This window comes from Taeniopygia guttata, chromosome 2 (assembly GCF_048771995.1).
Source record: "Taeniopygia guttata chromosome 2, bTaeGut7.mat, whole genome shotgun sequence".
Classification (NCBI taxonomy): domain Eukaryota; kingdom Metazoa; phylum Chordata; class Aves; order Passeriformes; family Estrildidae; genus Taeniopygia; species Taeniopygia guttata.
This window is the reverse complement of record NC_133026.1, coordinates 104,577,980-104,591,564: the sequence shown is the minus strand read 5'-3', so window position 1 is coordinate 104,591,564 and position 13,585 is coordinate 104,577,980. Positions and strand designations below refer to the sequence as shown.

General features: G+C 34.0%; 1 protein-coding gene across 3 annotated transcripts in view; it reads left to right on the top strand.

The window, feature by feature from the left end:
- The window catches only part of ROCK1 (Rho associated coiled-coil containing protein kinase 1), an 83,101-nt gene that overhangs the window by 58,807 nt on the left and 10,709 nt on the right, over positions 1-13,585 (top strand). For 2 of the 3 annotated variants that reach the window (XM_030266066.4, XM_030266065.4), the window contains exons 22-28: positions 1,372-1,466; positions 2,747-2,912; positions 4,404-4,497; positions 4,850-4,938; positions 5,263-5,451; positions 5,623-5,788; positions 12,168-12,238. In XM_030266066.4, coding sequence (XP_030121926.2) covers positions 1,372-1,466; positions 2,747-2,912; positions 4,404-4,497; positions 4,850-4,938; positions 5,263-5,451; positions 5,623-5,788; positions 12,168-12,238 — 870 coding nt within the window. Of the gene's footprint in view, positions 1-1,371; positions 1,467-2,746; positions 2,913-4,403; positions 4,498-4,849; positions 4,939-5,262; positions 5,452-5,622; positions 5,789-11,609; positions 11,659-12,167; positions 12,239-13,585 lie in introns of all 3 variants that reach the window. The other variant, XR_012054101.1, reaches the window with a different exon arrangement.

The following is a 13,585-nucleotide window of genomic DNA, read 5'->3' as shown; positions in this document are numbered from 1 at the left end:
GGAATTTTGACATAAGATCATTTAACATGAATAGTTGAAACTAAAATTGTTTTAACATAAGTAACAGCCTTGCATAAATCAGCAATTCAGAAAATACTGCTTGAAATACAAACAAGGAACAAAATATTAGAGAACATTGGCTGGTGTATCTAAAATGTTGTTTTGTTGTTTGTCAAAACTGACATTATGTTGAGTAACTTACCTGATTTATTCATCAGAGTTGTTCCTATCCTGAGGTTGGAAAGGAAATATTTTTCTGAGAAATTGCAAACTTCGTAGAGAATTCAAAATCTCCAAACTTACTGGAAAATAGTTAATGCTGTTGATCTACCATACATACATTTAAGAACCATAGACTCAGTAGCATTCTGCATGTATTCCTTATTCTAAAAAGCAACCTTCTCTGCACCTGAATCTCTGAAGAACCTCACTGGGTACTCCAGGTAGCCAAAATGTGTATTTCATAGATGTAATTTGATCTATTTAATCTCTGTGAAAAGAAACAATAGGATAAAATTCTCTGTAACACCTGAACTTCAAGTACATTTATGAATGTGAACAGACTCATTTCACTTTGGGAAATACTTTTACATTAGTTTTTTAACTTGGAGAGGCAATAAAAAACTTAGTTTACTAAACTTTATATTATTATAATTTGATTATCTGTTACAGGGGCTTTTTCTACATTTCTCCATTACATACTGCTAACAAGAAGATGTAGAGCAGTTTCTTCATTTTTCACTAATTTGTAGTTTAAATAAGACATTAATAATTCAGTCTGGATATTTAGCAAAAGTAGTTTACTGTAGAAGATGAAATTTTAACTTTCAGAACTACAGGTGGTGGTAATAATAACAAAATAATTATAAAAACTAGAAGTAGGTAATTTACATAAATCAAACCTCAGCTGAATCACTTACTAAGTTGGTGCAGGAAAATCTTAAGATTCTAAGAGAAGAAGTAAATGGACACAAAGAGAATGCAACAGGTGAAAGTACAGAATGGTGTTAGGCTTGTTGGATGAACCTTTTGAGACAAGTGATGCTTCAAGATACAGTTTTGTCCTGTTGTGTCTGGGAGACCTGTTCTGCTGTGTCACGGTGCCTTCTGTCTCTTTTGCAGCGCGTGTATTTGTGCACCTCTCTAGCAAAACACACGAGAAAATTGAAAACTAACTTGGTCATATCAGTTCCCTAACCAACAGAAACTCTAAAGAAGCATCTAGGAGAGGAGGGAAGGAGAAAATTTCACTAATGACAGTATTGGCATGTGTTGGGGTTTGACAAATTCAAACTAAGTAGTCTGAAAACAAGGAAGAATTTCCATATGGAATCTGAATAATGATTCTTTTTTTTATGCTTTTTTTTACAGACACTTTACAAAACTCAGGTTAAGGAGCTGAAAGAGGAAATTGATGAAAGGAATAAAGAAACGCAAAGAAAAATGCAGGAGTTGCAAAATGAAAAGTATGCCCATTATGTTTCACACATACACCTAAGTTTTTCCTTGTAATGCTGTCTCACTCATGTATACTTTGAATCAGATCTAAGATGTTTTAATTCCTTTAGAAAAAGGCCTCAAAAGTGTTCTGGAACACCTTGTAAGTGGCAAATACATAAGATGCTACCTATACTGACTCACAAAGCCAAATATGGTTATTAATATTTTCTTTGGACATTATCATGTCTGTAAGAAGAATAATGACTTCTCTGAAAATTTAGTAAGAGTTAAAAATTTTGAAACACATTCAATTTTCTGGTTTTCATCTCACCAGCTTTTAAAATTTAATTCTATTATCCTGATAATTACTTAATGTATTTCTATAGTCAGTAAAATAATTTGAGAAAAAGGTAACAAAGTCTTTGAAATTTAGTATATTTCTGATTACAGCCAAACTAGTTATTATTAGCAACCATTAATTGTAATGTACTATTTTCTGAGCTATCAAATAAGAAAAAAATTTTAAGCTTGTTTTTCCAATTTCTTAATTTATTTCACGTTCTTAAGAAGGAGACTGTAGCCTTATGCATGAAGTACAGTTTCTTCAAAAGTCTGTCTCTTGTTCTGCTTGAGCATCAACATTGTAAAACAGTCTGAAGGGCAGAGGTTATGTACAGTGTTCATTTTGTACAGCATTTTGGTAGGCTAAGAAAGGGAGAAAGAAAGGATGTGCTAATAAATATGGTGTAGGAGGAAAATACATGTGTCTCTGCAAAGTCGTCTACGAGTGGTAACCAACATAAAGAAATGGGGAGGGAGGAGAAGGTAGGCAGGACTTCCCTTACTGTTCTTGGGATTATTTATTTATTTTCGTACATCTTTTTATAGATGCTTTGTATTATATTCCCTCACTATTCTTTGCAATCTTATGTTCATTCTAAATGTTTCTCACTTGGATATAACTATGGAATTGTGATAATGGGCAAATGTGGGTTAAGTATCTTTTGATGGACCATTCCATACATATGATTTAGTTTTATTTGCTGTTCCTCAAAGGCAGGAGAATATGTCTTGGTGTTTCATGGATGATTGAAATGCTAATGAAAATCATAGTAAGCTTGCTGCTGTAGCTTGTGTGGACCATCAAAAGATACAACTGTACAGAATGCAGTTTTGTAACTCTTGTTTTTCTTAAGAAACTAAAATAATGACCATTAGCTGAGTGGTATAATTTGGGTCTGATAGTCTTACTAAAAATTAGGAATGTTTTGCATAGAAAAAGCAAGTCTTAATGTTCTTTTTACAGAGAAACACTTGCTACACAGTTGGATTTAGCTGAAACCAAAGCTGAGTCAGAACGGTTGGCACGGGCACTCGCTGAAGAACAGTATTATGAACTGAATCAGGAAAGCAAAAAAGCTGCATCAAGGCACAGACAAGAATTGACTGATAAGGACATCATCATAAGAAGGGTAAATTAACTGTTACAAATACCTGTATAAATCTCTTCCAACTGGGAACCAAAATTCATGGTTTTAATTAATGAAGTCCTGTTGTGATTGTAAGTGATTACTTATTATCTTAAATTTTGGGCTCACTTGGAACCTTTACATTTCATCATGTGACCTCCCTAAAAAACAAAATTCATTAATCTGAGGTGAAGCCAGAATGAAAATCAAGTGAATGTCTGTAATTCAGTTATTAAGCCTTTTGTATTTACTTCTTGTCATTGCCAAGTGTACTATTTAAATCTTGTAAATTTGTGGAGCTCTGTATTAGAGACTCTTACTACAAAGTAACTTAGTCTTAAAAAAAACCCACTTGAGAGTCTCAAGTTTCATAACCCAAACCCCAAAATTTAATTTTTGAAGATACTTGATAGCATAGGTTTTTGGATGTTAGTATGAGCTTCGTAAATGTCTTTAACTGAGACGTCTCAAACAGCAAGCTATATGTAGCATAGTTATTTTATTGTTTTTTCCTATTTAACATCAGCTGTGCATGTTTTCTTAAAAATCCTGGGGGTAAAGTTCCAGGTGTAACTGAGCTTGGCTCAATTGCTTAAAACTTTCTGTTAATGGATATGCATGGACATTCAATCTCTGTGAAAAGATGGTGCAAACAGTGTTTGTTTCATCAATTTGATATTTTAAGCTTGAGATTTCCAGAATGCCACTGTTTCTTAAGAGCATTTAGAAGATTATGTCTGTGGCATCAAAGCAATACCTCCTTGCCGATATATTTTTGGTTTCAAGTTTCTGATAATTTTGTCAGACAGCTTGATATGCAATAATTTCTATAGGCTTCAAACAAAACCTGTATTTAGGAATACAATTATGTCTGGTTTTTCATACATACTTGTTAAGTGATTCTGGCTGTGGCAGTGAACATACTCACATATTCAAAGTTGTCATAGTTTTTCTTTCCAACTTTTTGTTTTGCAAGCTCTGCACATATTTAACTATGTCTGCTTTGTCTTAGTCCAAATTTAGCCTTGTTTTTATCCTGATTTTCATGATTTATGACAATTATCTAGCAGTAAATGCCTTGTGTCTACTCTAGATTTAATGCTGGAGTTCTAGCATCTGTCAGTTACTTTTCTGTGTAGATTCAAGGTATCAGGCTTCTACATACTAGTTTTTCCGAAGTACATCAAATTAATTTAAAATTGACACATCCCATAACTGACAATCTAACTTTGCTTAAATTGATGTTTTGATTCCATACTACAGTGTTGTCTGTTCTGCAGTGATAATTTTTTTTTTTTTCTGGGACAGGTGTATTTTGATCCTTCTGGTAAGTCAGAACAGCACAGAAGAATAGCAGCAGTTTTTAGAAGTTCGCATAGGCATTCTAAGTAAATGGTTTTTATAGAATTAAGGGTTTTTAAAATTATAGTATTATAGATATTTTTAGAATTTATGTCAAGTCCTTTATTCTAAAATGTGTTTCTTTTCATGTAGCTGGAAGAAACTAATAACACTTTAACCAAAGATGTTGATTTAATAACAAAGGAAAACACAGAGATCAGTGAAAAATTTAAGAAACAAGAGGAAGGTATGTCATGTTTGGAGTTTTAATCGATCTGTTCTGAAGCATGATGGAATTTGAAGCATATGTAGAGAAATGGGAAGTGGAATAAGACATTGTTATTTATCTTCCATATTATTTTGGGCTTGATGTTGGCTTTATTATTTCATCTTTGTGCTTTTCTGATACATCCTTTTGGTAATTTTCTGTCATTGCAGTAGTGTTAAACTGGTAATCTTTGTCTTTGAAACTTGTATTTTACTCAGAAAGGGAAGCAACAGGAAAACAGAATGGAAAAAAATGGACTTATAGAAGTAATTAAGTTTAAAAATAATTACCTTGTACTAAAATACCTCAAAGTTGAATATTATTTTAACAGATTACAAAATGAAAAAAGAGGAGGAAATCAGTAATATTAGAATGCATTATGAGAAGAGCATAAACACTGAAAGAACTCTGAAGACACAGGTACAACTTTTAATGCAATTTAATAGCAGTAATTACTTTGCATTAACAGAGATATTTCAGGTTTTTTGCTTTTGTGAACTAACTTTTAGTTCCTTTTAAATTAGTTTATATTAACCATGATGTACAAAATGCATTGTTAAATTTACTTTTGAAAGAATAAGTTTTGATGCTGTGTACTTTTCAGTATTCAGTTTCGAGTAAGGGCCATTTATTTATGTTGAAGGGATTTTTTTATCAGATCCTGTAACTAGAGGAACTGAAAAGTTTTTTATGAAACATGCTGCATATATCATTTTTTTTGCTGGTTCTCCTTTTTCTTAACAGGCTGTCAACAAACTGGCTGAGATAATGAATCGGAAAGATTTTAAAATAGACAGAAAGAAAGCTAACATGCAGGATTTGAGGAAGAAGGAGAAGGAAAACCGAAAGCTTCAATTAGAACTTAATCAAGAAAAAGAGAAATTCAATCAGATGGTTGTGAAATACCAAAAGGAGCTTAATGAAATGCAAGCGGTAAAATAACTTTTTTATCATACTGTGGAATATATATATATACACATAGATATATATATATGTGTGTGTGTATACATAGATATAGATATATATATTTGAGTTTTGTTTTCAAAATACTTGGCTGCAGTGTTTTTGGTAACACAGTAACTATGTGTGTGTGTATAAATACAGCAACTAGCAGAAGAATCTACGTACAGGAATGAGCTCCAGATGCAGCTAGACAGTAAAGAGAGTGACATAGAACAACTACGAAGGAAAATCATGGACCTCCAGCAAGGAATGGATTCTACCAGTGTTGCCAGTCTTCCAACAGATGAAACGGATGGAAATCTTTCAGGTATGAGAAAAGCAGATTTGAACCACTTGGCCATGTTGTGTACACATAGTTCTGGAAGATATTGTTTCAAACAATTACTTGTTATTGCTTCTTAAAGTCTTCTGGCTGTCTAATTCTGTATCACCTCTCCACTTCCTTTCTTTCTTTGTTTTTTGTTTTTTTTTATTTCATACCTTAGTTGCTTATATTTAAGACTTAATTTTTTTCTCCCATCACACTTCCCACTGTATGGCTTGGTATTAGCATTGTTTATGTGCACTTCTGAGGAAGGAGTATCTTTACATCTCTTATTTTTCAAATATAGTGACTGCAATGTGCAGTATTTGGTGAATAGAAGACAGGGCCAACACTTCTACAACATCATGATTGTATATCTTGAATGCAAAATTGTCTTGATCTTATCTCTTCTTATTCATGTAGCACCTTCTTCTTAGTCATGTAGCACCTCTGTGACAACTGGCAATAATTGCTGATGTGAAAAATAATTGGAAGAATTTCCATAATAAATTTGTAATTGTATGGTACTCTGATTTAGCAGATTAAAATAAGAACATGTAATACAGCATAGCCAGCCATTTCCATGTATCAGTACCAGGCACTGTACTTTGAGACCCATTGTTAGACTGGTTAGTTATTTACCTCTCACCTTCCCCAGTGTTTGACAAGTGTAATCAGTTAGTACTTCCACATGATCCACTTCTGTATCTCTCAATACAGGAAAAAAAATTAGTGTAATCAGGTGTGCTTGGCAATTTCCGTACATCATAGCTAGGTATATCTTTTTTCCATATGGTTAAGTAATCTTTAGAATTCATTGTGAAATATTTAATATATTTTTGATAAATCTGAATTTAATTGTAAAAAAATATTTTTAGACATACAAAAAAAAGAATACTGTTTTATGTATTTTATGACTTCAATGGATGAGTAGTCAGATAAAAGTAAATAGAATAATTTTAGATGTGTCTTTTCCTGTTAATGCACTTCATGCTGCTCAAATTGCCACATTCTAGAGTTTTTCCAGGAGTCTTAGAGTGATTGAAATTTCAGGTAGGTTATCAGTCTTAGTACATGTTTTGATGTAGTTACTCCTTTCTGTGTCTATTTATGTTTCCTATCTTCCCCTAGTGTATTTTTAGATTTTTATTTTTAGTTAATACTGCAATGAATTTAATTTTAGAATAGTTTTTCATTCAGATAATAGTATATTCTTTTCCTTTGCAACTTCTATTTTGTTCAAGAAGCCTTTTGCATTCTGGAGTTTGATCTGTAAATTGCCATCTTGTAAAGATTTTGTCTTTTGATGACATCTTCAATGTAAACTCCCATTGGAAATTGTTAGAATTATTAGATTGGTTAAGGAACATTTTTTTCCTTATCTGTCACCTGCTAGGAATTCCTTCTGGTATTTCTGAAGTAGCAGTACTTCTCAGGAGTTTTTCTCATAGATACTCATTTTCAGTGTATTCCATTTAACAGGGTTAAAAAGGTAATCAGAGGGGTTTTGCTTATTAAAGTGGGGGTTTTTTTCCCCCTCAAATTACAAATTGGAATCAAGCCTTATTGTGTTGTATCGTGTAATTGAAGAAGACTGTAGTTCATTATTTTAGTAGAAAATTTCTGAACTCTTTTCAGTTGAGAGCTTTAGGATTTTTTCCTATAGCAAAACAGATCAGATTTATTCTACTCAAAAGAGTAGTTTTGAACTTCCTCACTTCCCTTCTCAGCCATTTTCATTTGATGGCTGTTGTGTATTACATAAAAAACATTAATGCTTCCATCCAGCTGTACATACCTTCTCTATTTTTTTCTTAAGGGTAGTAGTAGTGTGTCAGTGTGACTCCATTGTGTCCCTGATCTTGGATGGACTGTAGGAAAAGGCTCTTTCTTTGTCTGCCTCAATAAGGAAGGCTATTTTCAGTTTTACCTTTGGAGATGTGTGTAATCACGCTTTTGGGTACATAATCTGTTGCTTCCATTTTGAGACAGAAATTTTGGACTGTGCAAGATATTTTCAAGTCAGCTGTTAATTCCCGTTGTTAATTAGAAAATGAGAGTTACTGGAAGTTCTGGTGTTCTTGGGTGAGGTATCTAGTTGTTAGCCCTCAACTATTTCTTTTTTGCTAGCTTTTCATTTCTCTTTTCTTTTTTGCCCCTTTTTCTACACATGCCTCTGATTTTTACTGCAGTTGTCCTGCTGGTTTTACTGTGTGATACAGGTAGGACCTCTAATACATATTATTAGGACTTCTCTAGATATAGATCATGTCCCTACATGCTGCCTTTTTTTTTCTTTTAACTGAGTTTCTGGGTTGATCAGGATCTGAATAAGAAGCAATTTGGTAATTAAAAGAGATTAAGTAGCGTTAGTGTAGTCAAATTTCATACACTTGTCAAAGAGCTTAGCAGAGGGCAAAAAAGGAGTGTAGTAGCATTATAAAGATGAAAAAGAACCCAGCCAGACTTCAGGCTAGAAAGAGCCCATGCCACAGAAAGAGCTGTACAAAACAGAAGGTGACATTTTACAGCAGTCCATTTGCTGCAGTTTTGTTGCATGATGTTGATTGTCTTCAACCGTGTGCCAAGTTCCCATCACTTCCACAGCCCAAACATGGCCATTCCTTCAGGGCACCTTGAATAGCATCTTGTTTAAGAGCTGGATGTGATGAGTAGTCAATAGGTGGTGCACCAGTTCTAAAGGCAAAGACACTTCTTAAAAAATTTTAAGCAAATAAATGGTTGAATTTTATAATAAATAATTATAGTATGATTTATTCATGTTCCTGTCACAATAAAAACATCACCACGGGAAAAAAATAAAGATACAAATAATATAAGCATGTATAAAAGAATGATTCCATGGTCATTCTGACAATTGGCAGTCTTTGGTTTAATTGAGAACATTTTTTATGCTCATAAAATTTTAAGGAAAAAAATTCTCTATTTAGAAATAGACACAGAGAAATCACATGGTAACACACTTCAGTTGTATTTCACTTGGAGGTGTTTTATGTCTGCCATTGGCCTAAATATTCCCTCAAACTCTGGTAGCTGCTAGAACAACTTATACTCTCCCAAAGTGGGGATTGGCCCCTTTACGCAATCCAGGCTATTCTCAGGCTCTTCCTCACTTCCACATAATGATCTTTCTCATGTATGAAGGTTTTTGCTTCTATTCAAATCTGGGCATGTTTTTTAAATCTCAGTCCTGATCATTGATTCAGGTAGCAGCTCATATCTCAGTTGGTGTCCCCAGTGTTAACAGAATCCTTGCTGAAACAACTGAGGTATTTGCTTTGAAATGATGCTTTTGGAATGCCTCTTCCTCCTGGCTGGACTTAGGCAGTCTTTATACTTGCATGATTGTAAACAGAATTCTTCTTTGCCAAGACAGAATATAATCAGGAACATGAAGGTTTTTTTCTCCTAATTGGAACAGGGCACTTAACCTGTGGTGAATTACTTCTTTTCATCTGATTGGCAAGATGATTTAAGCAACTGAGCTGCCCTACAGGTTTAGCTGCAGCACGTAATATTTTACAGCAAATGTTGTCGTGTTTTGCACAAAGATAGGATGGAATAATAAATGTGCGGTGCATTTAAGCCAGCCAGTTTTCTTGGACACCGATAGGACTTCCTGAAGCAGCCTGAATAAACCCCAAAGCAAGATCCAGTCAGAAATCCTTGGTGAAATCCACATAAAATTATAGTAGGGCAGTCTGCAGAAGGAAAAATCCAAATTGGAAGACTGGAAAGAATTAGCGAGATAGTGTCTCCAGGTTTTTGGTTGCTGCAGAAGACTCTTAGGAGTAGGAATTCTTGAGCATTGGAAAGAGATGCTCTGCTGTTCATGAAAGCACCCACATTACTTAGCTCCAGAACCAAAAAAAGTCTTGTAAAGCAGTACAGTCATGGTTGTCTTATGTGATTTTATTGAAGTCTTACTGTTAGCACTCTTATCATACTGAATCCCTATGTAGCCTGGTAGTCTGGATACTTGCTATGAAGATGTTTAGAATGCAAATCAACATTTAAAATATATTCAGAGATAAGTACAAGATCTGTAGCCTTTATGGAATTCTTTCTTCATATCCTATTCAGATCCAGCTAGCCATCAAACATTTTTGAGGCCTATCTTGGACTTTCGGGATTGGAAATATGAGGTATCAGTTCTGGTATTCTTTCCAAAATAGGGGAAAGTTGTCAGGCAATAGTTTTGAGCCTATTTTTAAAGACAGGAATGGAAGAACCTTTTTTTTAGTGTAGATAGCCCATATTTTCTTAATTACTTAATCAGAACACTCATAAATATTAGTCTTCTGGATCAAATATTTGTGAAATGGCCAGATGAGCATTTGCAGTTGTGCTAAGTCTGTTGAGAGAAATGAAAATGCACTATAAATATTACTTGAGAAGAACCTTTGTGGTGAGGTTGGAATGAAAGAGCTCATCTACCCTTTCAAGTGTACATTTGATTCCAGATGAATTTTAGCTTTGTTGAAAAGGAGCATGGTCAGAAACTGTTACTTTCAGCTGCAAGACATTATTCACAGCTCAGAAATTGTCTCTCATTCAAATAGAATTTGCTCCCTAAAATAGATTTTTAGTTCACAGAAAAGAATGAAAAATGGATTCATTTGAAATACCTCATTTACTTCCTACTTCTTTTGAAATTGTTTTCAGAACATGCTGAAATAGAAGGGAACCTAGAAAAACTTCTGCTGTCCCTATAAGCATTTTTTAAAATTCATCATAATTTGTATCTTTCTAGATTTTCATATGTCAAAATTTCAACAGAAAGTTTTTTTTTCCTTTTTTTTTTTAATAACTCATCCTTCCTATATTCCTTTTGTTTCCTATACTTTGTTTTTTATTTGCAATTCATCACTTTGTTTTGCAATGGAAACCTGAGTTTAAGGGTGTTTCTATAATTTCTAAAAATTGAAGGCCCTTCTCTTAATGTAAAAATTAGCCAAAGCATTCAAAACAATACTTTTGAATAAACATATTCTGTGAGGTCTGTAGACATGAAGGAAATAGGTTTTCTTTTCCAAAGCTACAGTAACTGGGGAGAGTCTGGGATAGCAGTGGGGGGGTAGGGTTGGGGGGTATGGGGACCCTTACCCCCCAGTCCCCACAGTTCTTGTGCAGATGTGAGAAGGCAGGGAGATACAAATTTCTTTCATTTTTCTGAGAAGTTTTCTTAACAGGAATGAGTTTTGCTAACATGCTTTTCTTCCAGTTGTTATCAGTCATTTGAAGCTATCCTATGTAGAGAAATGATGGGAAATGATTCCATATTCCTAAGTGTAGTCCCATTTATAAATATTGTCTGTCTAATTAGGCTTTTACATGCCTAATTATAATGCCTTGTTAGGCTGTCAGTCCCATTGTAATTCTATATAGCAAAGCATATGGACAATAACTTTTATACATGTGAATGCATTTCAGTACTTGCTGGGATACACCTCACACAGAGTAATTCCTGAAGGACAAAAGGAATTAGTAGCTCCTCAGGACATAAATAGTTGTGGGAGAATGTTTCAGAAAATTTTAACTTAATTTTTTTGAAGTTTTCAGTGCTACTATTACCTGGTTTTATAATTTAAAATTTTAGAAGCCACTCTCACTTGGCTGGAAGAGCTTTCTAAATCAACAGTCCACATTAGGCAGAATGCTAATTTTCCTGTGGCCCTTTTTTGTATCATGCTAAATTATTTCAGTAGTTTAATGGTGAGAAAATAGGATGTTACATTTCTCTCTGAATAATTTTTCACTGAAAATTGGAGTAAAACACTTGTCTCTTATTCTTTATATCTAGTTGATTCTTCCTGCATTCCTTATTTAATTATCTCCTATGCTTATCTTCTGTGAGTAATGGGACATCCATGTAGCTTTGCTTGCTCTTATGTTCTCTCTCCTTTTTTTGTTTTCCTGTGGAAAATATGGATCTGATTTATTTTACTCCCTGCATCTTCCTGCTGAGTATTTTCATACAGCCCCTCTGAATGTTAAATTATGTTTACATTGAAAATTTTTAATTTAAACTGTAATATATTTTCAAAGCAAAGTCTTTCCTGCCTGGCTCTTTGCAAACTATTTACATACAGTGTTAGATGTTGGCATCAAGGAAAACAGCTTTACTTTTATTGTGCAGTAACTGTGTAATCAAATGTTGGCTTGTGATGAAGCATGAATTAAATGCTTATATCTTGATTTTATTTAGCTGTGCTTTTTATTCTGCTTTGCTGAATAGGTAATTGCCCATTACTGCATGTAGTACATCTTCCTTTCCTAGTAGTAGTAGTTTGCTTTTGTGCTATTCTGCATTATTGTTTTAAATACACAAAATTATTAAATATGCATTTTTTAAAACCAGAATCAAGACTTGAAGGTTGGCTTTCAGTACCAAACAAAGGAAATATAAGGCGGCATGGCTGGAAGAAACAGGTACAGATGCCTTTTTTTCTTTCTTCAGTTTCCTTGGAAAAGTTTCTGGGCATGTGGTGAATTGGTTTTACAACTTGTATTTAAGAAACAAACAAAATAATTAAGAATAATTTAGTGTATGTACATTACTGAAGGAAAAAAAAAAAACCAAGAAAATTCAAGTTCAGTATGAAACCTTCACTAATGACATAGTGCAAATTTACAACAGGGGAGGAAATGCTTTACAGTAAGCATCTTGGAACCATTAAAAATCACATTTCTTCTTTGAGCAAGCATCTTTATAATTCTGTCACTGAAAAATAACTTCTTTGTGCAACTTGGCAGCACGGAGTAGGGAACAACACTTAAATGTTCTGAAGGTCATGGAAGAGTGCATCACACAGTAATTTGCTACACATGATTTCAAGGATGTTTCTGTCTCCCTCACCTTTAAAATGATCAGTTTCTCTTAAGAATAACTGATTTACCCTCAGAAATGGGATCTCTGTGCCAGAATTCCTACTCCAAACAAAGCAGTCTTCTTTTACCTCTGCAAAGGTTATGATCTGTTTCTTTGAAACATCCAATGTTTAAATTGAGATACTTAGAACCAGTTTCTGATTATCTTTCCTGGCTTTTCAGTTCCCCCCTTTGATCATCTTTTAGTACAACTAAATACAAAAGTGAACACGATCTCTAGAATTTTTTAAATTTTAAAAGCTAATTTTATTAAACAGTTTCTTTTCCTTCATCTTCCTTATATTCAAAGACTGCTACTTGGAATTACTGAGTTATTAATGACACTTTTGAAGTGACTTTCTAATTCTTGTTGAAAGGTATTTCTCAACTGCTCCTATTTACATAAACATTCTACAACAGCTGGAAGAGATTCCTATAAAATTTAAGGGAGAAGGGATTCATTCCTGTCAGAGAAGCACTTGAGGGTTTGTGCTGGGTCTTTAGCTGCTGTACTCCTTCTTTGAAATACTGCTATTTTCAGTGGGCTTCCAGGGCTTTCTTTATACACTCCCAAGTGTTTCAGTTCCAGACCTACCTATTTTTACATCAATATCAGACCTTGGTGATTTGTCTGTAAGTTAAAACCACCGCCTATTCTGGCTTGCTGGGAGTGAGTGATAAGTTCTGCCCTATTTCAACTAATGGCCAGTCACCTTCCCCCCACCCCTTCGGGTAAGGGAGGAACAAAAGCAGAATTTATGGGTTAACAGTTTACTGAAAGCACAAGGCTAGACTAAGACAAGCACAATAAAACCAGCAATATTAATAGCAAAAGTATACAGAAAGAGAAGGTGCTTTACCCACAAGAAAGGTGTTCACCGCCAGGAACAAAATCCAAATGGTAGATGC